At 43.1% G+C, this 27,871-nt stretch overlaps 1 protein-coding gene across 2 annotated transcripts in view; it reads left to right on the top strand.

Moving 5' to 3' along the window:
- Positions 1-26,659, top strand: part of FSCN1 (fascin actin-bundling protein 1) — an 84,634-nt gene extending 57,975 nt beyond the window's left edge. The window contains exons 4-5 of one of the 2 annotated variants that reach the window (XM_044304134.1): positions 20,365-20,529; positions 25,068-26,659. In XM_044304134.1, coding sequence (XP_044160069.1) covers positions 20,365-20,529; positions 25,068-25,270 — 368 coding nt within the window. In that variant the 3' untranslated portion in view covers positions 25,271-26,659. Of the gene's footprint in view, positions 1-20,361; positions 20,530-25,067 lie in introns of both variants that reach the window. The other variant, XM_044304133.1, reaches the window with a different exon arrangement.
- Positions 26,660-27,871: the final 1,212 nt, after the last annotated feature.

The raw sequence follows: 27,871 nt of genomic DNA, 5'->3' as shown, positions 1-27,871 counted from the left end.
CAATTAAAAAAAATAGAATTATGCTTAATCCTTTGAATCACATGGCTCAGTATTTTTACTTAAAGGTTCCTTTTATTTTATTTTGCTTTCTCTTTTGATTTATGTAAATGTCAAAGCATCTGAGGTCAGTCCCACCACTTTTTTAGATTATATACTCAAGTGGGTTCAACTTGTCCATAAGAATGTACTTACCGGCTGAAGGGCACTTATAATAAAGAATTGTTTGATGTACAATCCATTTGTACCAGTGTTCTTTGCGCCAAAGTCAGGGTCATCCACTTCTATTATATTTCGTTGAGGGATTAGGCCTCGCTTCATAAAGGAGACACTCCTGCAGCAGCATACCTGGTATCCGGATTGTTATTACCATACAAGCCTACAATAGGGTTGCGCCTATCTATAGCACAAACCTCCAAGTGAGCCCCAATTTTGTACTAGTCACCTAAAATATTGCTTAGGATGTGCACTTCTTTTTGTGTTCTAAACAGCTTGGACTCGCCTATAATGCTGTAAGTTCAGGAATTTTCTCCCCTTCTGCAGTTGAGGCAGAACCAGGACACCTGTCAATATCTGGAAAGTTAAATTCTCCTATTATGTCAACTGTACCAGCCTGTGCAGCCACTCTACAGTTATACAGCTGAACTTCTGTCTCCTCTGTGAAATATTTTTTTCAGAGTTCAGTTCCCTTTTGTAATTCTACTAATAGGGCTGTTTCACACGAGCGAGTCCATTGCGGGAATCGCGCTCCGTGTGTGTGTGTGGAACTCTGCTCTGGACTTGCAGGAGCGCACAGCATTATCATGATTTATAATGCTATGTGCCTCTGCTTGACCTTATTTCTACAGAATCATACTGACAGCTTTATGTCACTCCGCCACACCGGAGGAGGCAGCTGTGCGCTCAACGACGCATATACGCGTCATCTCGCGATAGCCGAGATTTCCTGTGAACGCGCGCACACAGGCGCGCGCGTTCACAGGATCGGAAGGTAAGAGAGTGGATCTCCAGCCTGCCAGCGGCGTTCGTTCGCTGGCAGGCTGGAGATGCGATATTTTTTTTTTTAACCCCTAACAGGTATATTAGACGCTGTTTTGATAACCGCGTCTAATATACCTGCTACCTGGTCCTCTGGTGGTCCCTTTTGTTTGGATCGACCACCAGAGGACACAGGTAGCTGTGTAAAGTAGCACCAAACACCACTACACTACACCCCCCCCCCCTGTCACTTATTAACCCCTTATGAACCCCTGATAACTTCATATAGACTCCCTGATCAACCCCCCTGTCATTGATCACCCCCCTGTAAGGCTCCATTCAGACGTCCGTATGATTTTTACGGATCCTCGGATACATGGATCGGATCCGCAAAACGCATACGGACGTCTGAATGGAGCCTTACAGGGGGGTGATCAATGACTGGGGGGTGATTACCCATACAGACTCCCTGATCACCCCCCTGTCATTGATCACCCCCTGTAAGGCTCCATTCAGACATTTTTTTGGCCCAAGTTAGCGGAAATTGTTTTAGTTTTTGTTTTTTCTTACTAAGTCTCATATTCCACTAACTTGTGTAAAAAAATTAAATCTCACATAAATTCACCATACCCCTCACGGAATCCAAATGCGTAATTTTTTTTAGACATTTAGATTCCAGACTTCTTCTCAAGCTTTAGGGCCCCTGAAATGCCAGGGCAGTATAAATACCCCACATGTGACCCCATTGCGGAAAGAAGACACCCCAAGGTATTCCGTGAGGGGCATATTGAGTCCATGAAAGATTGAAATTTTTGTCCCAAGTTAGCGGAAAGGGAGACTTTGTGAGGAAAAAAAAAAATCAATTTCCTGCCGAAAAAAAAAAAAATTCTATGAACTCGCCATGCCCCTCATTGAATACCTTGGGGTGTCTTCTTTCCAAAATGGGGTCACATGTAAGGTATTTATACTGCCCTGGCATTTTAGGGGCCCAAAAGCGTGAGAAGTCTGGGATCCAAATGTCTAAAAATGCCCTCCTAAAAGGAATTTGGGCTGCTTTGCGCATCTAGGCTGCAAAAAAGGGTCACACGTGGTATCGCCGTACTCAGGAGAAGTTGAGGACTGTGTTTTGGGGTGTCATTTTACATATACCCATGCTGGGTGAGATAATATCTTGGTCAAATTCCAACTTTGTATAAAGAAATTGGAAAAGTTGGCTTTTTGCCAAGATATTTCTCTCACCCAGCATGGGTATATATAAAATGACACCCCAAAACACATTCCCCAACTTCTCCTGAGTACGGCGATACCAGATGTGTGACACTTTTTTGCCGCCTAGGTGGGCAAAGGGGCACACATTCCAAAGAGCACCTTTAGGATTTCACAGGTCATTTTTTACACATTTTGATTTCAAACTACTTACCACACATTAGGGCACTATAACTACCCCACAAGTGACCCCATTTTGGAAAGAAGACACCCCAAGGTATTCCGTGAGGGGCATGACGAGTTCCTAGAATTTTTTTATTTATTTTTTTGTGACAAGTTAGCGGAAAATGATGTGTTTTTTTTTTCTTACAAAGTCTCATATTCCACTAAAAAATTTAAGGAACTCGCCATGCCCCTCACGGAATACCTTGGGGTGTCTTCTTTCCAAAATGGGGTCATTTGTGGGGTAGTTATACTGCCCTGGCAATTTAGGGGCCCTAATGTGTGCGAAGTAGTTTGAAATCAAAATCTGTAAAAAAATAGCCGGTGAAATCCTAAAGGTGCTCTTTGGAATGTGGGCACCATGAATGAAGACACCCCAAGGTATTTTGTGATGGGCATAGTGAGTTCATGGAAGTTTTTCTTTTTTGTCACAAGTTAGTGGAATATAAGACTTTGTAAGAAGAAAAAAAATATATCATTTTCCGCTAACTTGTGACAAAAAATAAAAAGTTCTATGAACTCACTATGCCCATCAGTGAATACCTTAGGGTGTCTACTTTCCAAAATGGGGTCATTTTGTGGGGTGTTTGTACTGTCTGGGCATTTTAGAACCTCGGGAAACATGACAGGTGCTCAGAAAGTCAGCTGCTTCAAAAAGCGGAAATTCACATTTTTGTACCATAGTTTGTAAACACTAACTTTTACCCAAACCTTTTTTTTTTTATTTATCAAAGACATGTAGAACAATAAATTTAGCGAAAAATTTATATATGGATGTCGGTTTTTTTTTTTTTATTTTTTTTTTGATTAATAACAAAAAATGTCAGCAGCAATGAAATACCACAAAATAAAAGCTCTATTAGTGAGAAGAAAAGGAGGTAAAATTCATTTGGGTGGTAAGTTGCATGACCGAGCAATAAAGGGTGAAAGTAGTGTAGTGCAGAAGTGTAAAAAGTGGCCTGGTCATTAAGGGGGTTTCAGCTAGGGGGGTTGAAGTGGTTAAGGTGCAGCCTGTAGCCAACAGAGAAGTCAGCCCAGTTCTCCATGAACCCAAACCCTTCCTCCAGCACCAGCTTCTGAGCCACTCATTTAATTCCCTAAGTTTCCTCTGTTGGAGGTCCTTGATTTGAGCTTCTCTCCTAGTTCCCTAAAATCATTTTTAAGAACCTTCCACCTCCCCCTGACTTGTCATTAGTACCAATATTTACCATGACCGCCGTATCTTCCTCGGCCCCTGTGTATACAACCCGCAGTATGCTGCACCCGGAAGACAACATACTGTTCAGCATTCACAATCTTGATCATAGATGACCCTGTCTGCCTCCCTAATAGAGTCCCCTACCACCAGCATCTGCCTGACCTTTGCTGCACTCCTCTTCCCCTCCTTCATACAGCAGTCATCCTCTGGTTGCTAGGAGAAATGCCCTGCTGCAGTTTTGCTGGCCCTGGGCTTTCATCCCCAATATCAGCCGAACTAGCATATTTACTAGGGCATTCCAGCTCTGGACTAACCTCCTTGGCACTTCTCTTGTAACTTTAACCCAACTACTAGCTTCCTAGTCCTGATCTTTCCCCCTCCACCCACCTCCATTTCATTGACCCCAGCCATTGCCTGCACGGTGGAGTCTAAGCCTCTCTCCAGGTTTGCAATGCTTCTGCGAGCTTCAAGCTGCACATTTGGATATAGAATTTGGGCTTCCAGATATGCAGCATGCTTTCATCTAGTGCAAATGTATTCACCCTCAAATGTCTCTTCAAGGCATGCATTCATTGAAAAGTTAGTAGCATTATCCATGGAACACATGTTTAAATGGGCATGAACGGCAAAGAAAAAACAGTAAATATGAATTTAAACACCTGACTGCTGTAATTGGGGAACTTACTAGAATTAAGAATTTGATGCACAAGGGAAATCTATCAAACCTTGGTTCCTATATCTTTGTGTTGAACTATGGCCAAAACACTTATCTGTAATTTCAAAATTTCTCTGTAACTTTGCAGTACTTGGCAAACCCTTGCTACACTCACAAACCTAGCTTCCAGTTTCTGTGGTTTGAAGCTCAAACTATTTTTATTTAATTTTTTAAAACACTTTTCCCACTATGGAAGGACATGTACCATTCATAAAAATAATGCTCTGGAATTTTTGGAAAAGGTACTGATAAAGTAGAGATGAGCGAACATTTTCAGATTTTGTTTCAGGTTCACAGAATTTTTCAGAAAGTTTGGTTCAGACCAGAATCGATTCTAATGGAAGTTGCTCCACTGTCCATCAAATCTGGTGTGTATGTATATATGTGTGTATGTGTGTATATATAATAATATATATACTCGCCTAAAGAATTATTAGGAACACCATACTAATATGGTGTTGGACCCCCTTTTGCCTTCAGAATTGCCTTAATTCTACGTGGCATTGATTCAACAAGGTGCTGATAGCATTCTTTAGAAATGTTGGCCCATATTAATAGGATAGCATCTTGCAGTTGATGGAGATTTGAGGGATGCACATCCAGGGCACGAAGCTCCCGTTCCACCATATCCCAAAGATGCTCTATTGGGTTGAGATCTGGTGACTGTGGGGGCCATTTTAGTACAGTGAACTCATTGTCATGTTCAAGAAACCAATTTGAAATGATTCGAGCTTTGTGACATGGTGCATTATCCTGCTGGAAGTAGCCATCAGAGGATGGGTACATGGTGGTCATGAAGGGATGGACATGGTCAGAAACTATGCTCAGGTAGCCCGTGGCATCTAAACTATGGCCAATTGGCACTAAGGGGACTAAAGTGTGCCCAGAAAACATCCCCCACACCATTACACCACCACCACCAGCCTGCACAGTGGTAACAAGGCATGATGGATACATGTATCCCATTCTGTTTACGCCAAATTCGGACTCTACCATTTGAATGTCTCAACAGAAACCGAGATTCATCAGACCAGGGAACATTTTTCCAGTCTTCAACAGTCCAATTTTGGTGGGCTCGTACAAATTGTAGCCTCTCTTTTTCCTATTTGTAGTGGAGATGAGTGGTACCCGGTGGGGTCTTCTGCTGTTGTAGCCCATCCGCCTCAAGGTTGTGCGTGTTGTGGCTTCACAAATGCTTTGCTGCATACCTCGGTTGTAACGAGTGGTTATTTCAGTCAACGTTGCTCTTCTATCAGCTTAAATCAGTCGGCCCATTTTCCTCTGACTTCTAGCCCCAACAAGGCATTTTCACCCACAGGACTGCCGCATACTGGATGTTTTTCCCTTTTCACACCATTCTTTGTAAACCCTAGAAATGGTTGTGCGTGAAAATCCCAGTAACTGAGCAGATTGTGAAATACTCAGACCATATTTTTCGCTTTATAAGACAAACTTGGCAGTGCGCCTTATAAAGCGATGGTTGACTTTTTACACGGATGTATTGCCGGCCGCTATGCTGCACAGCACGGCCGGCAATACATCAGTTACAGTGCGGGGAGGGAGGAGGGGCTGGCGGGAAGTCGTTATTTTAATGAACAAATGTTCTTTTATTTATTCTATTTTATTTATCTGTTCTGTGCAGTGCTATTAAGAAAATGGCAAGTTTTTTGTATTTTGTACTTTTTGCAGTAATGCAAATATGTTATTTAATTTAGTAAAAGATGTTTTATTTTGAAAAACTGTGCATTTCAGTTCTTGAGTTAAGCATAACTACATTTCAGCATTATCAGTAATTTCTGTGTGCTTTTGCCTTGAAAATCCAAGCAAATAGACCTCTAGCACAATTCCCTTAAAATATTGCATCGCATACTGTTATCGCAATTTTTAGGGCCCTAATCGCAATCACACAAAATTCCCAATATATATTCCAAAGTAAAAAAGAACACCGTTTATTCACCTAAGTGGTAAAGAGATGTTTCTCATAAGACGCACCTGGGTTTTTGGGGCGGAAAATAAGAAAAAAATTATTTTTTAACCAAAAGGTGTGCTTTTGGTGGGTTTGGAACTAATGGTGGTCTGTGGGTGGCACTATTACAGGGGATCTGTGAAGGACACTGTTATGGGGGGGATCTGTGGATGACGGACACTGTTATGGGGGGGGGGATCTGTGGATGACGGACACTGTTATGGGGGGGGATCTGTGGATGACGGACACTGTTATGGGGGGGGATCTGTGGATGACGGACACTGTTATGGGGGGGGATCTGTGGATGACTGACACTGTTATGGGGGGGGGATCTGTGGATGACGGACACTGTAATGGGGGGATCTGTGGATGATGGACACTGTTATGGGGGGGATCTTTGGATGACGGACACTGTTATGGGGGGATGGGATCTGTGGATGACTGGGACACTGTTACAGGGGGGGGATCTGTGGATGGCACTGTTATATATGTGCCATCCAGAGACCCCCCAGCCCATAACAGTGGCATCCACAGCCCCCCAGCCCATAACAGTGGCATCCATAGACCCCCCCCCCCTTAACTGTGCCATCCACGGATCAGCTCGCCCCCCGTATACTAATATTAAATGTCTTATTCAATTAAAATGTATTAGATATGCCCCCTCACTCCTAAATTGCTAATCGTACCTTACATCCTATTCCTAGCTTCTGTAATGCAGGCAGGGCGGCCGGCGCGTCACTCGCTGACCTCACTTGCCTGCGCCGCCTGCTTCATTCATAAAGTAGGCGGCGCAGGCACGTGACATCAAGGAGTTACGCTGCCGCCCGCCCGGCCTGCATTACAGCACCTAGGAATAGGATTTAAGGTACGATTAGCAATTTAGGAGTGAGGGGGCATATCTAATACATTTTAATTGAATAAGACATTTAATATTAGTATACCGGCGGGGCTATAGTACATTGATTGCACCGCCCTGCTGCTATTCCCGGCCCCCAGCTCCTCCTCCCAGTCCCTCCCCCGGCCCCCGCTCACGCTACATCGCATCCAGCGATGTTAAATTGGCAGCATTCGCCCCATAAGACGCAGGGGCATTTCCCCCCGATTTTTTTTGGGGGGGGAAAGTGCGTCTTATGGGGCGAAAAATACGGTATGTCCAGTCTTTCCGGTGGAAACCCATCCAAGTTTCCGAATTAAAAAAAATTCTGGGCCTTCTCAACATGGGCTTAACCAAAAAGCATGAATTGCGGTCATATTGGTCCACAAACCCAATTCATCACATGCCCATGTTCTCTACTGCCATGTCCAGGACACGATTTGAGACAATCCTGCGTTTCCTGCACTTTAGTGATAACAGCACCTCCCGTCCCAGAGGCCACCCAGCTTTTGACCGGCTCCACAAAATTCAGCCCCTCATAGACCACTTCAACAACAAATTTGTATACCCCTGAGCAAAACATCTGCGTAGACGAGTCCCTTATACATTTTACCGGGCGCCTTGGCTTCAAACAATACATCCCAAGCAAGCGCGCCCGGGATGGGGTCAAATTGTATAAGCTCTGTGAAAGGGCCACAGGCTATACCCACAAATTTCGGATCTGAGGGTAAAGATCAGACCCTGGAGCCAGACGGTTGCCCTGACTACCTGGGGAGCAGTGGGAAGACAATCTGGGACTTGGTGTCAGCGTTATTTGGCAAGGGGTACCATCTTTATGTGGACAATTTCTACACAAGTATGGCATTTGTTCCTAGAACAGATTGGCTGCTGTGGCACCGCGCGACTTAGTCGCAGGGGCTTCCCCTAGCTGCTCGTTACCACCCGTCCTGCAAGGGGGGAGAGGGCTGCCTTGTGTAATGAAGAACTGCTCGCGGTGAAATGGAGAGACAAGCGTGACGTTTACATGCTCTCCTCCATTCACGCAGACACGACAATCCAAATTGAACGAGCAACCAGTGTCATTGAAAAGCCCCTCTGTGTCCACGACTATAATTCGCTCATGGGAGGGGTGGACTTCAATGACCAGATGTTGGCTCCTTATCTCCTTTCCCGCAGGACCAGACGCTGGTATAAGAAGGTGTCTGTATATTTAATTCAATTGGCTCTGTATAATAGTTTTGTTCTCTACGGTAAGCCTGGGAGAACAGGATCCTTCCTCAAATTTCAGGAAGAGATCATCGAGAACCTACTGTATCCAGGAGGTTCCGTGGCCCCATACACCAGTGTAGTGAGTCATCTACACGAGTGTCATTTCCCCAGTGTCGTTGCTGGTACCCCAAACCGAACGCCACCCCGAAAAAAAATTTGTGTCTGTAGCAGGAGTGGAGTAAGGCGTGACGCCCGCTATTTCTTTCCTGACTGCCCTGACCACCCTGCCCTATGCTTAGGGGAGTGTTTCTGGAAGTACCACACACAGGTACACTTAGCATAGGGATTGCATCTCACAGGACAGGCACACAGGGCTATTAGGGCCCATTCACACAGAGCTGCTGCAAACCTCTCCTTTCACCTGGGACAAAGTGCATAATGTACTTCGCCACATCTTTGGGCAATTTGCGCTTTGCAGATTGTCCCATGGGGAAGGAGAGGTTTGTCCTATAAAGGTAAAAACAAACAAAAAAAAAATAAAAAAAATCACCGGTAAGCAAAAAAGTTAACGTTCAGTTCAAAAAGTTAAATAAAGTTTATATGTTCCGTTCAAATATTATTATAAAGTTAATAAATTTATTGCGTTGCGGCCTGGTTTTTTCTTTTTTTTTTTTTTTTTTTTTTTTTTTTTTTTTTTTTACCTTCCAGTTAGACCAACCGATCAACTAGCTGCAGCACTGATGTGCATTCTGACAGAAGCATTGCGCTGCTGTCAGATTACACAAAAGTCGGTGTATGTGGCGCTGCAAGACGAGATTTCTCCTCTGCAGTAAAAGATAAGTTTGCCAAGGCATATGAGCTGAGGGGGCGGTGGTGTTCATATGCTTTGGCAAACACTTTGTATATATAAAAAATAAAAAAAAAACTGGCAATGATTTATTCATCCACATCGATTGATGTGAATGGAGCAATCGGGTTTGCCAGGGCATACCAGCTAAGTGGGTATGGATGTTGGGTGGAGCTCCTATGTCCTGGCAGACGCCTTTCCCCCTCCTTTTCTTTTTTTTGGCAGAGATGTTTTCATCCACATTGATCGATGTGAATGAAGAAATCATTTTTTTTTTTTTTTTTCAGTCCAGAGGCTGAACGGAAAAAAATAATCTCATTACCTGTATGCTCAATATAAGGAGAATAGCATAAACTCCTAATGCTGGCCATACATGTAATGATTGCGGAGACCCTCAACTCAAATGCCAGGGCAGTACAAACACCCCACAAATGACCCCAGTTTGGAAAGACACCCCAAGGTATTCACTGATGGGCATATTGAGTCCATGAAAAATTGTTGTCCCAAGTCAGCGGAAAGGGAGACTTTGTGAGGGAAAAAAACAAAAAAAAAAAAAATTTCCTCTAACTTGTGGCAAAAATTTTTTTTCTATGAACTCGCCATGCCCCTCATTGATGGGTGTCTTCTTTCCAAAATGGGGTCACATGTGGGGTATTTATACTGCCCTGGCATTTTAGGGGCCCTAAAGCGTGTGAAGAAGTCTGGGATCCAAATGTTTAAAAATGCCCTCCTAAAAGGAATGTGGGCCCCTTTGCGCATATAGGCTGCAAAAAAGTGTCACACATGTGGTATCGCCGTACTCGGGAGAAGTTGGGCAATGTGTTTTGGGGTGTCATTTTACATATTCCCATGCTGGGTGAGAGAAATATCTTGGTCAAATGCCAACTTTGTATAAAAAAAAATGAGAAAAGTTGTCTTTTGCCGAGATATTTATCTCACCCAGCATGGGTATATGTAAAATGAACACCCCAAAACACATTCCCCAACTTCTCCTGAGTACGGCGATACCACGTGTGTGACACTTTTTTGCAGTCTAGGTGGTCAAAGGGGCCCACATTCCAAAGAGCACCTTTCGGATTTCACAGGCCATTTATTTATTTATTTTTTACAGATTTTGATTTCAAACTACTTTGCACGCATTTGGGCCCCTAAAATGCCAGGGCAGTATAACTACCCCACAAGTGACCCCATTTTGGAAAGAAGACACCCCAAGGTATTTCATGATGAGCATAGTGAGTTCATGGATGTTTTAATTTTTTTTGTCACAAGTTAGTGGTATATGAGACTTTGTAAGGAAAAAATAAAAAAAAAATCATAATTTTCCACTAACTTGTGACAAAAAAAAAGTTCTATGAACTCACTATGCCCATCAGCGAATACCTTAGGGTGTCTACTTTCCGAAATGGGGTCATTTGTGGGGTTTTTCTACTATCTGGGCATTGTAGAACCTCAGGAAACATAACAGGTGCTCAGAAAGTCAGAGCTGCTTCAAAAAGCGGAAATTCACATTTTTGTACCATAGTTTGTAAACGCTATAACGTTTACCCAAATCATTTTATTTTATTTTTTATCAGACATGTAGAACAATAAATTTAGAGAAAAATGTATATATAGATGTTGTTTAAAAAAAATGAAAATTACAACAAAGTGAAAAATGTTTTTTTTTTTTGTTTTTTTTTTGTTTGTTTTTTTGCTAAAATGTTGTTAAATTTCGATTAATAACAAAAAAGTTTAAATGTCAGCAGCAATGAAATACCACCAAATGAAAGCTCTATTAGTGAGAAGAAAAGGAGGTAAAATTCATTTGGGTGGTAAGTTGCATGACCGAGCAATAAACGGTGAAAGTAGTGTAGTGCAGAATTGTAAAAAGTGGTCTGGTCATTAAAGGGAACCTGTCACCGGGATTTTGTGTATAGAGCTGAGGACATGGGTTGCTAGATGGCCGCTAGTACATCCGCAATACCCATAGCTCCCATTACATGGGTTGCTAGATGGCCACTAGCACATCCGGAATACCCAGTCCCCATAGCTCTGTGCTTTTATTTAGTAAAAAAAAACGATTTGATACATATGCAAATTAACCTGAGATGAGTCCTGTATGGTGAGATTAGTCAGGGATAGGACTCATCTCAGGTTAATTTGCATATGTATCAAATCGTTTTTTTTTTACTAAATAAAAGCACACAGAGCTATGGGGACTGGGTATTCCGGATGTGCTATAGTGGCCATCTAGCAACCAATGTCCTCAGCTCTATACCCAAAATCCCGGTGACAGGTTCCCTTTAAGGGTGTTTAAGCTAGGGGGGCTGAGGTGGTTAAAAGTATCAATAAATATATAAATAACAGTGGGGCACTCTCTAAAGTAATGGGAACAGTGGATAATGGTACTCAATATTTTTTTTTTCTTTTCATATGTTTGTTATGGTGGTACTTACACATTTCCTGGGACAATATGACGCAGTTATGTAGGGTGGGTGGCAGCGAAGAGAGATCCGAGAACCTATTCAAGGGGACATTTATGCCACTCATGGAATTTAGGATAGCATGGCGGCTCTAACAGTCATATCGTGGAATGTAAGCGGTTTGGGCGAGCCTAGGAAGAGAATAGCGGTGTTGTTGCATGTGCGTCGACTTGCGCCACATATCCTGGGGTTGCAAGAGACCCACTTGACATTAGAATCGGGTAACAGGATAAAGAAGCCATGGGTACAGTGGAGTGCCAATGCATATGGGAACTCGTACTCAAGAGGGATAGCGGTTCTAATACATAGTAGCCTGAGATGGGAACTGCAGAGGTCTGTTGTGGATCCGGATGGACGATACATATTTGTGTATGCATATGTCAACTGTACTCCATATGTCATCATTAATGTATATAATCCTCCGCCGGCCAGCACATCTGTCCTACAGGCCGTGGTGAGCTTTGTAGTACAGTATCCGAAGGTCAGATTATTATGTATGGGGGACTTTAATATGCTAATGAACTCGGAATTAGATAGATTTCGGGGCCCAGCAAGAGATGAGGTGACAACTAGCTCAACTTCAGCACTTCTGAAAGTGGCCACTGAGATGGGATGGCTCGACTTATGGCGGGCGAGACATCCCCTAGCGGTGCAGTACTCTTGCTTCACCCCTTCTAGAGGTGCCTTATCCAGGATAGATTACATCATGGGTAACGTACTGACCCTTACTGAACTGGAGAGTATTGAGTACTGCCCGCAGGGGCCCTCTGACCATGCTCCGCTGTTAGCAAAGTTCTTACTGTCTGATGGCTGGGAGAGAGGGAACAAGATGCGTATACATCCCCTTTGGTTAACCCTAATAGGATCGAATCCCGGATCAACTCCATATGTTTTTTGAAGTGCAGGGAGACATCACAGACGAGCTACTGATTTGGAAAACGTTAAAAGCTTACCTAAGGGGGTGCATTAAATCATCCATAGCATTTATTAAAAGAGAGTATCACCGTAGGGAAGTAGAGCTTCAAGAGACTTGCAAGGTAGCCGAGACTGCTTTTACTAGAAACCCTTCTAAGGTTAACAGGCTAGACTGGCTCCTTAAGGGGCGACAATACATGCAACACCTGCAGGAAAAGAGCGACCGAAAACTTTTTTTTCTTAAACAGTCTTTTGAGCAGGGGGGTCAGGCAGGTAAGCTACTGGCCCATATTGCCCGAAATAATTCCTCAGTCCCGCCAGTCCTTCGCATCAAAGGATCGGATGGAGAGATAAAAGAAAAGTCGCCAGACATTATTGCTAGATTCCAGGAATTCTATCAAGAATTGTATAGTTCAGTGATACATTACTCACCCCAAGGAGCTTGCAGTATACTTACAGGAGGTGACCCATCCCCAACTGTGTGCTGAGGATGGAGAAATGCTAGAGGGGGATTTTACTCTAGAAGAAATGCAAGACGCCATGCGAGGTCTGACGACTGGTAAGGCACCCGGCCCGGATGGCATCCCAATTGAGGTGTACAATAGATATAGTGACATTTTGGCCCCCAGAATGAAAAACATGCTGCAGATGGCTAAGACTCAACAGAAACTCCCAGACTCATTTTATGATGCCACCATAGTGGTCATCTTGAAACCAGATAAAGACCCTTTGGAATGTGGTTCGTACAGATCTACAGTCATGTGAAAAAATTTGGACACCCTTTGAAAGCATGTGGTTTTTTGTAACATTTTTAATAAAAGGTTATTTCATCTCCGTTTCAACAATACAGAGAGATTAAAGTAATCCGACTAAACAAAGAAAACTGAAGAAAAGTCTTTTCAAGATCTTCTGTAAATGTCATTCTACAAAAATGCCTATTCTAACTGAGGAAAAAGATAGGACACCCTTGCCCCTAATAGCGAGTGTTACCTCCTTTGGCTGAAATAACTGCAGTGAGACGGTTCTTGTAGCCATCTACCAGTCTTCGACATCGGTCTGAGGAAATTTTACCCCACTCCTCAATGCAGAACTTTTTCAGCTGTGAGATGTTTGAGGGGTTTCTTGCACGTACAGCCCTTTTCAAGTCACCCCACAGCATCTCAATGGGATTCAAATCTGGACTTTGACTTGGCCATTCCAGGACTCTCCATTTCTTCTTTTTCAGCCAATCTTTGGTTGATTTACTAGTATGTTTTGGGTCATTGTCATGTTGCATGGTCCAGTTCCGCTTCAGCTTTAATTTTCTAACTGATGGTCTCACATGTTCTTCAAGCACCTTCTGATACACAGTAGAATTCATCGTGGATTCTATGATGGTGAGCTGACCAGGTCCTGCTGCAGCAAAGCAGCCCCAAACCATGACACTTCCACCTCCATGCTTCACAGTTGGTATGAGGTTCTTTTCTTGGAATGCTGTGTTTGGTTTACGCCAAACATGTCCTCTGCTGTTGTGTCCAAATAATTCAATTTTGGACTCATCTGTCCAAAGAACATTATTCCAGAAGTCCTGGTCTTTGTCAACTTTATCTCTGGCAAATGTCAGTCTGGCCTCGATGTTTCTCTTGGAAAGCAAAGGTTTCCTCCTTGCACACCTCCCATGCAAGTTACACTTGTACAGTCTCTTTCTGATTGTAGAGGCATGTACTTCTACATCAACAGTAGCCAGAGCCTGCTGTAGTTCTCGAGATGACACTTTAGGGTTTTTGGAGACCTCTTTTAGCATCTTGCGGTCTGCTCTTGGGGTGAACTTGCTGGGGCGACCAGTCCTGGGCATGTTGGCAGTTGTTTTGAAAGCCCTCCACTTGTAGACTATCTTCCGGACAGTGGAATGGCTGATTTCAAAATCTTTTGAGATCTTTTTAAATCCCTTCCCAGACTCATAGGCTGCTACAATCTTTTTTCTGAAGTCCTCTGACAGCTCTTTTGCTCTCACCATGGTGCTCACTCTCACTTCAACAGTCAGGAGCACACCAAACTAAATGTCTGAGGTTTAAATAGGGCAAGCCTCATTCAACATGCAGAGTAACGATCTACTAATTATGTGCACCTGGTGTGATATACCTGTGTGAGATCTGAGCCAATTTAAGAGGGAATACATGTGAGGGTGTCCTATCTTTTTCCTCAGTTAGAATAGGCATTTTTGTAGAATGACATTTACAGAAGATCTTGAAAAGACTTTTCTTCAGTTTTCTTTGTTTAGTTGGATTACTTTAATCTCTCTGTATTGTTGAAACGGAGATGAAATAACCTTTTATTAAAAATGTTACAAAAAAACACATGCTTTCAAAGGGTGTCCTAATTTTTTCACATGACTGTATATATATCCTTGCTAAACCTAGATTATAAGGTTCTCACGAAAATAATTGCCAATAGATTCAATAGGGTCGTTGCATCTATTGTACACCTGGATCAATCCGGATTCATACCTGGGAAATCCACATCCAATAACATTAGGAGGGTGCAAGTTATCACGCAAATTGGTAAAGCCTTAGATAAACCATGGGTTTCCGCTTCTCTGGATACAGCCAAAGCCTTTGACTCGGTGGAATGGCCGTATTTACTGGAGGCACTAAAATGTTTTGGTTTTGGCCCGGTATTTGCCCAATGGGTACAAATGTTATATAAGCAGCCTAAAGTGAATGTACTGGTGAATGGCTCACACTCAGGTCACTTTGAACTAGGTAGAGGGACAAGGCAAGGATGTCCTCTGTCTCCCCTCCTGTTTGCAGTCGCAATAGAGCATTTAACACTTAGACTGAGATAGGATGGGGTCTATAGTGGTATCTCCTTAGGGGGTAGAGAGGACAGAGTTGGGCTGTACGCTGACGATCTGATCCTTTTTATGGATAGGGTGGAACAGTCATTACCTAGAGCGATTTGAGTTGATTGAAACTTTTGGCCGTTTCTCTGGATTGCATATTAATTGGTCCAAGTCGGCTCTGATGCCTCTTAAGCATGAGCGATGGTCTACGATATATTGCAATCTTCCAGTGGTGGATCGGTTTAAATACCTAGGTATTATAATAACTAGAGATCCCCCCCCCCCCCCCCCCCAGCATATACTTTGAACACAGAGCCCGTAATCTCTTTATTCACTAAGAAATTTGCAGCATGGCAATCTCTCCCTATTTCACTGATGGGGGCGCCTGAACCTCATAATGATGGTCCTTCTCCCCAAAGCTTTATATGTGTTGGAACATGCAAGCACGACCGTCCCGAGGAGGTTCTTTGATCACCTTTACTCTATGATGTCCGCCTTCATCTGGGGAGCGGCTAGAAGAAAATTGGCGATCCGTACTTTGCAGAGGCCTAAATTGCAGGGAGGGGCAGCACTTCCAGACCTGATTCTGTACTTCCTAGCAGGGCAGCTGCGTTACCTCGTTTCTTGGGTGTCCTCACAGCCTCTCCCCAATGCGGAGTTCTATCTACAGGATTTCCTCCAGTTACATTCCCTATGGCCAGTTTTGGAAGATATTAGTCTGTTCCACGGAAAAGCCCTTCTATTACATAGGTTAGCCCATCAGGTTTGGGACGCAGCCAAGCTAAAATCTTAGAACGATATCCCGGACGTAGTGCCCTTGTGGGAAAACCCTATGTTTCAGCATTTAAGTAGGCATGATGGCGCTGCGATGTGGAAGGAGGATGGAATTCTGACCCTGGGTGACCTATATGAGGGAGGATCCTTGAGATCCTTTTCTCAGATCCAGGAAAAATCTGGTACTCAAAGACACATGTTCTTCAGGTATTTACAGATTAGACATGCCCTCTCTGCACAGTTTGGTAGAGGTTCTAGAAATATTTCTAACTACCCATTGATTGGAGTGCTCTCCACACAAGGCCCTATAGGTCTCATATCGGCTATCTACACACACCTCATAACCACGAAAATGAACATGTCCCCTCTGACCGTAGAAGATAAGTGGAGGATTTGCATTCCATCTCTTTCTGAGACAGAATGGACCGAGGCGTTAGCAGCTCCTACAAGAGTGTCTCCCTCGGTCAATAATAAGATGGTTTAACTACATATACTTCATAGAAGCTATCTCACTCCTAGTAGGCTGTTTAAAATGGGTAGGACTGAGAACGACAACTGCCTTAGATGTCATCTGGCCGGTGCCAACTTCTGGCACATGATGTGGGATTGTAGACTCATACAAAATTATTGTCAGGTTTAGTGCCAGGAAATGTTCCCCTTTGTCCCAAGATGTGCTTGTTGGGAATTATAGATGAGGAACAGTGGTCTCACCATCATAGGATATTTTTGGAAGAAACTTTATTTCTGGCTAGGAAGGCTATAGCCCTTAGGTGGATGGCTGATAGCATGACTAATGTTGACCACTGGAAACGGGTAGTAAATCAGATTATTCCTCTAGAAAAAGTAGTCTACATTCACAGGGGATGCCCTCAGAAATTTGAGAAAGTGTGGGGGGAGTGGTGTGCGTCCACCAATACGCTAAATTCTCGATGAGATTTCATATTTATGTGCAGACTTTGATGGGAAATGTAGAATATCTGTAGTCAATAGCCACCTGGGATAAAATCCATGATCTGGCATGCGTGAAACTGTTTAGGAATTGTATTGGTATACTGTCAGAAGCCCTGCTGCGTCCAGAGGAAATTGTAATTGCATCAAGAATAATGTACCACAAAATGTTTTAAAATGTGTTTTTTTTTTTTTTATGATTGTTTTAAGTCAATCTGTATGTTGATTTTTTTTTTTTTTTAGTGGATTTATTGACATGCCAAAATGTCATGTACTTTGATATTGCACCTTTATATCCAATAAAACGAGTTTAATAAAAAAAAAATATACAGACACCTTCTTATACCAGCATCTGGTCCTGCGGGAAAGGAGATAAGGAGCCGACATCTGGTCATTGAAGTCCACCCCTCCCATGAACGAATTATAGTCGTGGACACAGAGGGGCTTTTCAATGACACTGGTTGCTCGTTCAATTTGGATTGTAGTGTCTGTGTGAATGAAGGAGAGCATGTAAACGTCACGCTTGTCTCTCAATTTCACCGCAAGCAGTTCTTCATTACACAAGGCAGCCCTCTCCCCCCTTGCAAGACGGGTGGTAACGAGCCGTTGGGGGAAGCCCCTGCGACTAGGTTCCAACGTGCCACAGCAGCCAATCTGTTCTAGGAACAAATGCCTGAAGAGGGCCACACTTGTGTAGAAATTGTCCACAGAAAGATGGTACCCCTTGCCGAATAAGGGCGACATCAAGTCCCAGACTGTCTTCCCACTGCTCCCCAGGTAGTCAGGGCAACCGACCGGCTCCAGGGTCTGTTCTTTACCCTCATAGATCCAAAATTTGTGGGTATAGCCTGTGGCCCTTTCACAGAGCTTATACAATTTGACCCCATACCTGGCGCGCTTGCTTGGGATGTATTGTTTTGAAGCCAAGGTGCCCGGTAAAATGTATAAGGGACTCGTCTACGCAGATGTTTTGCTCAGGGGTATACAAATCTGCAAATTTTCTAGTTGAAGTCGTCTATGAGGGGCCGAATTTTGTGGAGCCGGTCAAAAGCTGGGTGGCCTCTGGGACGGAAGGTGCTGTTATCAGTAAAGTGCAGGAAACGCAGGATGGTCTCAAATTGTGTCCTGGAAATGGCAGCAGAGAACATGGGCATGTGATGAATTGGGTTCGTGGACTAATATGTCTGCAATTCATGCTTTTTGGTTAGGCCCATGTTGAGAAGGCCCCGAAAATTTTTACATTTGGTAACTTGGACAGGTTTCCACCGGAAAGACTGGGCATAATAGCTTCCCGGGTTGGTGGCTATAAATTCACTGGCATATCTGTTTGTTTCTGCCACAACTAAGTCCAAGAGCTATGCAGTCAAGAACAGCTCAAAAAATCCCATGGCCGAACCGATCTGAGCTGTCTCAACCCGAACTCCAGACTGGGGGCGGTGAAAGGGGGAACTAATGGTGCGGCTGAAGTTGGGGACTGCCAATCAGGGTTTGCCAGCACCTCAGGGACTCTAGGGGGGTCTACAGGCCTGTCTGTGCAGTGGCTGCGACGGGGTAACTATTGCACGTGTCACCGTACCAGCTTCAACTGCCCTTCTGGTGCGCGCCACTTCACCATGTTGTACGGCAGTGCTGGTACTAGGTCCAGGATGGGCTGCGCTGCTGGTGTATGCCTCACTACGTAATCCGACAGCGCCAGCCCCACTCTGCTTCCCTTGAAGCGGATCCTGCGCAACCTGTGGTCTAGCAACACAGGGCCGGGTACACCTGGTGCTATCAGGGACCTCAACCTCCTCGTCCGAACTTTGGGTCAGACTGCCACTGCTTTCTACAGGTTCATATTCTGACCCGCTAGATTTGTCAGATGAGGGTTCCCATTCCTCATCCGACTTGGTCAGAAGGCTGTAGGCCTCTTCAGAAGAATACCCCTTGTTTGCCATTTGGTCAACTAAATTTAGGGGGTATTCCCTGAGACTACCCAAGAAAAAAAGCAAGCCTGTCTTACAAATGGAAGGCTAGCGAAATACCGGAGGCCGCTACGATTGATAAAAAAAAAATCAAAACTGATTTATTTATTTTTATATCGCCGCAGCGCTTGTAAAGTGATTCTGCAGTGATCAAAAATAAATAAATTTTTATTGTCACTGCAGCGGGGCGGGCGTGGCTGAACGCACGTGTGGGCAACCGATCAGAACTGATCGGGCAAACACTGCGTTTTGGGTGGAGGGTGAGCTAAGGTGAGACTAATACTATTATAGATCTGACTGTGATCAGTTATGATCACTTACAGATACTATAAAAGTACAAATGCTGATTAGCAAAGTGAGTGCTGTGGGCTGGGCGCTAAATGATCGCTAACTACCTAACCAAGGGGCCTAAACTATCCTAAAACTATCAGTCAATACCAGTGAAAAAAAAGTGACAGTTTACACTGATCACTTTTTTCCCTTTTTCACTAGGTGATTGACAGGGGCAATCAAGGGGTTAATTGGGGTGCTGGGGGGTGATCTGGGGCTGAGTGTAGTGTTTGGTGGCTACTCACTGTGATGCCTGCTCCTCTGCTGAGACCAACTAACGAAAAGGACCAGCAGAGGAGCAGAGAAGCCATTTAACACCTTATATTTATAAATCTAAAGTGTTAACTGGCTTCTGATTTGATTTTTTTTTTTGAAAATCGCCAGCCTGCCAGCCATGATCATTGGCTGGCAGGCTGGTGACGAAATACAACTCTAACTTTTGCCAGTCCGCGATGTGTGGGCCGGCTTTGCCCGAAATCTCGCGTCTCGCGAGATGACGCACCGGCGTGTCCACCCGGAATAACAGGGCCGCCGCCAGGACGCAATCCTGCGTTTGGCGGTCCTGAGGAGGTTAAGGTGAAAATGAGCCTGATCCTTAAGGAGTTAAAGGGAACCTGTCGCCGGGATTTTGTGTATAGAGCTGAGGACATGGGTTGCTAGATAGCCGCTAGCACATCCGCAATACCTAGCTCTGTGTGCTTTTATTGTGTAAAAAAAAAAAAACATTTGATACATATGCAAATTAACCTGATTTGGATGTAAATACCCTCAAATTAAAGCTGACAGTCTGCAGTTAAAGCACATCTTGTTTCTTTCATTTCAAATACATTGTGGTGGTGTATAGAGCCAAAAATGTTAGAATTATGTGGATGTCCCAATATTTATGGACCTGACTGTATATTATTATTTTATTTTTTTTATTTTTTTGTATGCAGCAGAATCGGAACAATTCTTGATGAAACTCATTAACCGTCCTCTAATTGTCCTTCGAGGAGAACATGGATTCATTGGGTGTCGTAAAATGACTGGTACCCTAGATTGTAACCGATCAATTTATGATGTTTTTCAACTGGAATTTAATGATGGGGCATACAACCTTAAAGGTTAGTATTGATAAAATGTGAAGTGCTTGTATCCTATATTTTTGACGAGAGTAATATTTTCTGAATTCAGATAACTTATTTAAAAAATGCCTTTTGAAAAGTACTAATTCTCATTGCAGAAATCTAGACTCATTAGGACAGTGCATCTTGTTTCAGAGCATTTTAACCACCTCCGGACCGCCTAACGCAGATTCGCGTTCCGGAGGTGGCAGCCCTGCGCACAGTCACGCATATATGCGTCATCTCGCGAGACGTGAGATTTCCTGTGAACGCGCGCACACAGGCGCGCGCACGCTCACAGGAACGGAAGGTAAGCGAGTGGATCTCCAGCCTGCCAGCGGCGATCGCTCGCTGGCAGGCTGGAGATCCGAATTTTTTAACCCCTAACAGGTATATTAGACGCTGTTTTCATAACAGCGTCTAATATACCTCCTACCTGGTCCTCTGGTGGTCCCTTTTGTTAGGATCGACCACCAGAGGACTCGGGTAGGTCAGTACAGTCGCATACTACACTACACTACACTACACCCCCCCCCCCCCCCGTCACTTATTAACCCCTTATAAATCCCTGATCACCCATGATCACCCCATATAAACTCTCTGATCACCCCCCTGTCAGACGTCCGTATGATTTTTACGGATCCACGGATACATGGATCGGATCCGCAAAAAGCATACGGACGTCTGAATGGAGCCTTACAGGGGGGTGATCAATGACAGGCGGGTGATCACCCATATACACTCCCTGATCACCCCCTGTCATTGATCACCCCCCTGTCATTGATCACTCCCCTGTAAGGCTTCATTCAGACGTCCGCATGATTTTTACGGATACATGGATCGGATCCACAAAACACATGCGGACGTCTGAATGGAGCCTTACAGGGGGTGATCAATGACAGGCGGGTGATCACCCATATACACTCCCTGATCACCCCCCTGTCATTGATAACCCCCCCTGTAAGGCTCCATTCAGACGTCCGCATGCGTTTTGTGGATCCGATCCATGTATCCATGGATCCGAAAAAAATCATGCGGATGTCTGAATGGAGCCTTACAGGGGGGGTGATCAGTGACAGGGGGGTGATCACCCTGATTACCCTGATCACCCCCTGTCATTGATAACCCCCCTGTAAGGCTCCATTCAGACGTCCGCATGTGTTTTGTGGATCCGATCCATGGATCCGTAAAAAATCATGCGGATGTCTGAATGGAGCCTTACAGGGGTGATCACCCCTCTGTCATTGATCACCCCCCTGTCATTGATCACCCCCCCTGGTAAGGCTGCATTCAGACTTTTTTTTTGGCACAAATTAGCGGAAATTTTTTGTTTGTTTTTTGTTTTTTCTTACTAAGTCTCATATTCCACTAACTTGTGTCAAAAAATAAAATCTCACATGGACGCACCGTACCCCTCACGGAATCCAAATGCGTAAACATTTTTAGACATTTATATTCCAGACTTCTTCTCGCGCTTTAGGGCCCCTAAAAAGCCAGGGCAGTATAAATACCCCACATGTGACCCCATTTCGGAAAGAAGACACCCCAAGGTATTCCATGAGGGGCATATTGAGTCCATGAAAGATTGACATTTTTGTCCTAAGTTAGCGGAAAGTGAGACTTTGTGAGAAAAAAACAAAAAAAAATCAATATCCGCTAACTTATGCAAAAAAAAAAAATTATAGGAACTCGCCATGCCTCTCATTGAATACCTTGGGGTGTCTTCTTTCCAAAGTGGGGTCACATATGGGGTATTTATACTGCCCTGGCTTTTTAGGGGCCCGAAAGCGTGAGAAGAAGTCTGGGATCCAAATGTCTAAAAATGCCCTCCTAAAAGGAATTTGGGCCCCTTTGCGCATCTAGGCTGCAAAAAAGTGTCACACATGTGGTATCGCCGTACTCAGGAGAAGTTGGGGAATGTGTTTTGGGGTGTCATTTTTCATGTACCCATGCTGGGTGAGAAAAATATCTTGGTCAAATGCCAACTTTGTATAAAAAAATTGGAAAAGTTGTCTTTTGCCAAGATATTTCTCTCACCCAGCATGGGTATATGTAAAATAACACCCCAAAACACATTGCCCAACTTCTCCTGAGTACGGCGATACCACATGTGTGACACTTTTTTGCAGCCAAGGTGGGCAAAGGGGCACATATTCCAAAGTGCACCTTTCGGATTTCGCAGGCCATTTTTTACATATTTTGATTGCAAGGTACTTCTTACACATTTGGGCCCCTAAATTGCCAGGGCAGTATAACTACGCCACAAGTGACCCCATTTTGGAAAGAAGACACCCCAAGGTATTCCGTGAGGGGCATGGCGAGTTCCTAGAATTTTTTATTTTTTGTCGCAAGTTAGTGGAATATGAGACTTTGTAAGGAAAAAAGAGAAGAAAAAAAATCATCATTTTCCGCTAACTTGTGACAAAAAATAAAAAATTCTAGGAACTCGCCATGCCCCTCACGGAATACCTTGGGGTGTCTTCTTTCCAAAATGGGGTCACTTGTGGGGTAGTTATACTGCCCTGGCAATTTAGGGGCCCAAATGTGTGAGAAGTACCTTGCAATCAAAATGTGTAAAAAAATGGCCTGCAAAATCCGAAAGGTGCACTTTGGAATATGTGCCCCTTTGCCCACCTTGGCAGCAAAAAAGTGTGACACATCTGGTATCGCCGTACTCAGGAGAAGTTGGGCAATGTGTTTTGGGGTGTCATTTTACATATACCCATGCTGGGTGAGAAAAATATCTTGGCAAAAGACAACTTTTCCCATTTTTTTTATACAAAGTTGGCATTTGACCAAGATATTTTTCTCACCCAGCATGGGTATATGTAAAATGACACCCCAAAACACATTCCCCAACTTCTCCTGAGTACGGCGATACCAGATGTGTCACACTTTTTTGCTGCCAAGGTGGGCAAAGGGGCACATATTCCAAAGTGCACCTTTTGGATTTCACCGGTCATTTTTTACACATTTTGATTGCAAAGTTCTTCTCACACATTTGGGCCCCTAAATTGCCAGGGCAGTATAACTACCCCACAAGTGACCCCATTTTGGAAAGAAGACACCCCAAGGTATTCCGTGAGGGGCGTGAGGAAATGGGGTCATTTGTGGGGGTTTTCTACTGTTTGGGCATTGTAGAACCTCAGGAAACATGACAGGTGCTCAGAAAGTCAGAGCTGTTTCAAAAAGCGGAAATTCACATTTTTGTACCATAGTTTGTAAATGCTATAACTTTTACCCAAACCATTTTTTTTTTTTTGCCCAAACATTTTTTTTTTATCAAAGACATGTAGAACAATAAATTTGGCGAAAAATGTATATATGGATGTCATTTTTTTTTTGCAAAATTTTACAGCTGAAAGTGAAAAATGTCATTTTTTTGCAAAAAAATCGTTACATTTTGATTAATAACAAAAAAAGTTAAAATGTCAGCAGCAATAAAATACCACCAAATGAAAGCTCCATTAGTGAGAAGAAAAGGAGGTAAAATTCATTTGGGTGGTAAGTTGCATGACCGAGCGATAAACGGTGAAAGGAGTGTAGTGCCGAAGTGTAAAAAGTGCTCTGGTCATGAAGGGGGTTTCACCTAGCGGGGCTGAAGTGGTTAAAGGGTAACATTGACTAAAGGTCCTTTTTACATCGGGCCAATTATCGGGAGGAATACGTTTTTGACAGCACCTTTTACACTGAACAGTTATTGTGAACGAATGTTTGTTCATCGGGTGATTGTAGAAAGAAACACAAATTTGAGTGTTCGTGTCTTTCAGCCAGCATCTAAAAATCATCATTTCTGAGCAGCAGATGATGCTATATGAAGATCTACCTGTTGCCCAGAAACAATTATTTGATCTGAGGTTGCAATTACTGTAGTGATTGCTTATCCTCATACATGGAGGTGATTGCTGTATGTAAATGCAGACCTCATCTGCGCTGATCAGTTATCAGAAACATTTGGTTGTAAAAGATGCTTTACAGGATAACCAACTGTAATTTAGATTAGAGGGACAATTTTTTTTCTTAATATTAGAGCCATTTTGTAAATATACTACCAATATCACTTATATATATTTTCAGTTAAGAGTAGGTTCACAACTCTGTTTAACCATTGACTATAATGGTAGGTATCATGCAGAAATAAGGCCAGTTTCCCACATGAGTGCCGGTTAATACTATAATGGAATCTGGACGCCTTCTGGTAAGTGGGGTCAAGTGGTGAACAACAGTATCCAGCTAGGCCAGATCCTATAAATTCCAGCAGGCTGTTCTCTGATGGATCAGATGCGAATCTAGCCTGGACAAATCTCACCCAAATTCTTGGTTGGTGGACCAAAATACAGATACTGTTGTGTGCATGAGCGCTGAAGACATAGGCCTGTTTCACATCTGCTTTAAGCAGATGTGAAACTGGCCTTAGTCTGTTTACCTATGCTTCTGAAGCACCAACCTGCAAAATGTTGTTTCTACTTCATGGGAGGCTTATTTATTTATTCTCATGTGTGTTTTTTGTTCACGTGTTTTTTTTCTTTTGTCCTTAGATTCCACACAAAAATACTGGACCGTGGGAAATGATACTTCTGTTACTAGCAGTAGCCCATCTCGGGTAGATTTCTTTTTTGAGTTCTTTGACCAGAACAAGATTGCAATCAAGGTGAATGGCCTCTATCTGAAGGGAGACCATGCTGGTGTTCTTAAAGCCAATGCAGAGTCCATTGATTCCTCTACATTATGGGAGTATTAAGCACCTGTAAACCTGTGGCCTAAATCTGTAGTTTTTCTCTGGTCTTGCAATACACATCCTGTGTTTCTTGTGCCTATGTCTTTCTCAGCAGGACATTGCATATGCATAACGCTTTGGTTGTTGAAAGGTGAGCTCTTGTTTGCAGATGTATTTTATTTACCAAAATTAATCTGTCAAATAAAATTTATGAACCGGATGCTGTGTATTTTATTTTATATAAATCCGATTATAATTTCTTCCATTAACTTCTGTTTTGCAACAGTTTATTCCATAAAGTAAAACACTGTTTAAAGAGACCCCAGTGCTCTTACATTTAGTGTTATATGGTCAACATAATTAGAAACACTTTAGTTTGTAAAGCACTGACATACTCTTGAAGATTTGTCATATGCAGTTTATCAGAAGAAACAGACCTCAAAATAACACTCAGTATTGCTAAAAAAAAGCAAGCAAAGATCCAATGTTTGTGTCAAGCTTTGCAGGAACTAGAGCTATTCTCTTAACTTTATAATGTGCAACACAAGTACAAATTAGAAAATATGTTTAAAAAATAAATACCTCACACACAGGTGAGGCAGTTCTGGTTAAATATACAGGTATAGTGCAACTAGTGCAAATATACAGGTATAGTGCAACTTGTCAGAATAATATCACTTAAAAATATTAACACCTAGTCTTCTAAACACTGGTGCCAAGCTTTTAAAAATATTAAATGCAGGCACAAATAATACCGTTCGTTGTTGATTATAATTTGCTATTTTGTTCATGCATTAGATATGCTCAATATGCCGGTGCTAAATATTGATGGAACTACATTTTTTCTCTTTATTAGCTTCAAATTTTTGACTGAGTTATAAAAATCCAATATTCTGTAGATTATCAACTGGTATTCTTGGCTCAGGCAATATGAAATGTAGTGTTATCTTCTGATCGCCAAACCCTTTAGAGGTGAAAAACTTCTTTGATCCTGGTATATTGACATACTTTCTATTATATAATGTTTTCAGGTGCAGACACCACTAGGGGGAAATTGGAGCGAAGTGCTGATGAATTAAAGGGGTTCCCCCGGCTTTTAATATTGATGACCTATCCTGAGGCATCAATATTAAAAGCCCGGAGAACCCCTTTAATATATAGTAGTTGTAATCTGTGTAAATCCATATACATAAAACACAGCTTGGGCTATGTGCAGATGTAGTGGATTTATACAGTATAAGACCACATGCACACGACCGTTTTTTGGGGCCGCATCAGAGCCACAATTTTTGCGGCTCAGGTGCGGACCAATTCACTTCAATGGGGTCGCAAAAGATGCTGACAGCACTCCGTGTGCTGTCCGCATCTGTTGCTCCGTTCCGAGGCCCCGCCAAAAAATATAGCATGTCCTATTGTCCGTTTTGCAGACAAGAATAGGCATGTCTACAATAGGCCGCCCGTTCCGCAAATTGCGGAAGGCTTCTTTTTTTTTGCGGACCGCAGAAAACTGAGGGTCGTGTGCATGAGGCCTTATGCATACAAATGAGGTTTATAAATTCCCTCTTGGCATGGGGGAAAACCTCAGATTTCAGAGCATGAGGTAAATTGTGAAACCCTATATTCTGCTACAGATTTGTTTCACATTTACATTGGATTTCATTCTTTGCTTTGTAATTCTTGAAATCTGTAGCAAAATCCGCATGCAAAAAGAAGTAGATTTCTGGCTGTAGACAATATCTACTGCATGTGTGCCTAGGGTTGAAACTGTAAAATTTTGCACTGTAATTATTCAAGGTAGTATATGGCATTTCTTGAGTCATCATTTCTAATGTGTTGTAACTCTTTAAAGGGGTTCTGCAGTTCTTTTTAACTGTTGATCTGGATAGATCTTTAGCATCCAATCGGCAGGGGTCTGACAGCCGGGGCCCCAATGATTGATTAGCTGTTTAAGATTCAGAGGCGCTCCGGGGGGCGACCGATGTAGCCTTCTCATTTCCCTCAGGTCCAGTGATGTCACAAATAGTATCACTGGCCTGGGTGGGGCTAAGCTTCATCCAGTAATACTAGTCGTGACAGCACTGGGCCTGAAGGAAACGAGAGGGATGCGGCAGTCCCGTAGAGCCTCTGCCTTCTCAGACAACTGATCAGCTTGTGCCCTGGGTGTCTGACCCCTGAAGATCAGTTGCTGATAAGGATAGATTATCAGTTAAAAAGAACTGCAGAAGCCCTTTAATGCAGAACTACTGTGTGTTTTTGTTTCTGGAAAGAAAGGGCAGGCCCAGGTTTTAATTATTCATTTATTTTATTTTATTTTTTATAGGAAAGTTCTGTTGCAGTTCTGTAAGCTTTTCATTACTTCATATTGGTGTTTTTGTTGCTGCAGTATTAACATTGAAACAGTAGTTTGCAGCATAATGTAGTTGTCGTGTTTTTCCCCTCGGACTATAACGTTTAAATATACATGGAAAAACTGGTAGCTAGGAATAAAACCAACACATAAGTCTATGCTTCAAATGTATGTTATCTAGTAAGTGAGTGCTAAACCTTTTCTTTAACTTGGGGGGGAGTGCCAAACAGTATTATGTATGGAATTATTTTTTTGACTGTTTCTTATTTGATATAATT

This window comes from Bufo gargarizans, chromosome 8 (genome assembly GCF_014858855.1).
Source record: "Bufo gargarizans isolate SCDJY-AF-19 chromosome 8, ASM1485885v1, whole genome shotgun sequence".
Classification (NCBI taxonomy): domain Eukaryota; kingdom Metazoa; phylum Chordata; class Amphibia; order Anura; family Bufonidae; genus Bufo; species Bufo gargarizans.
This window is presented reverse-complemented; position numbering and strand designations above follow the sequence as displayed.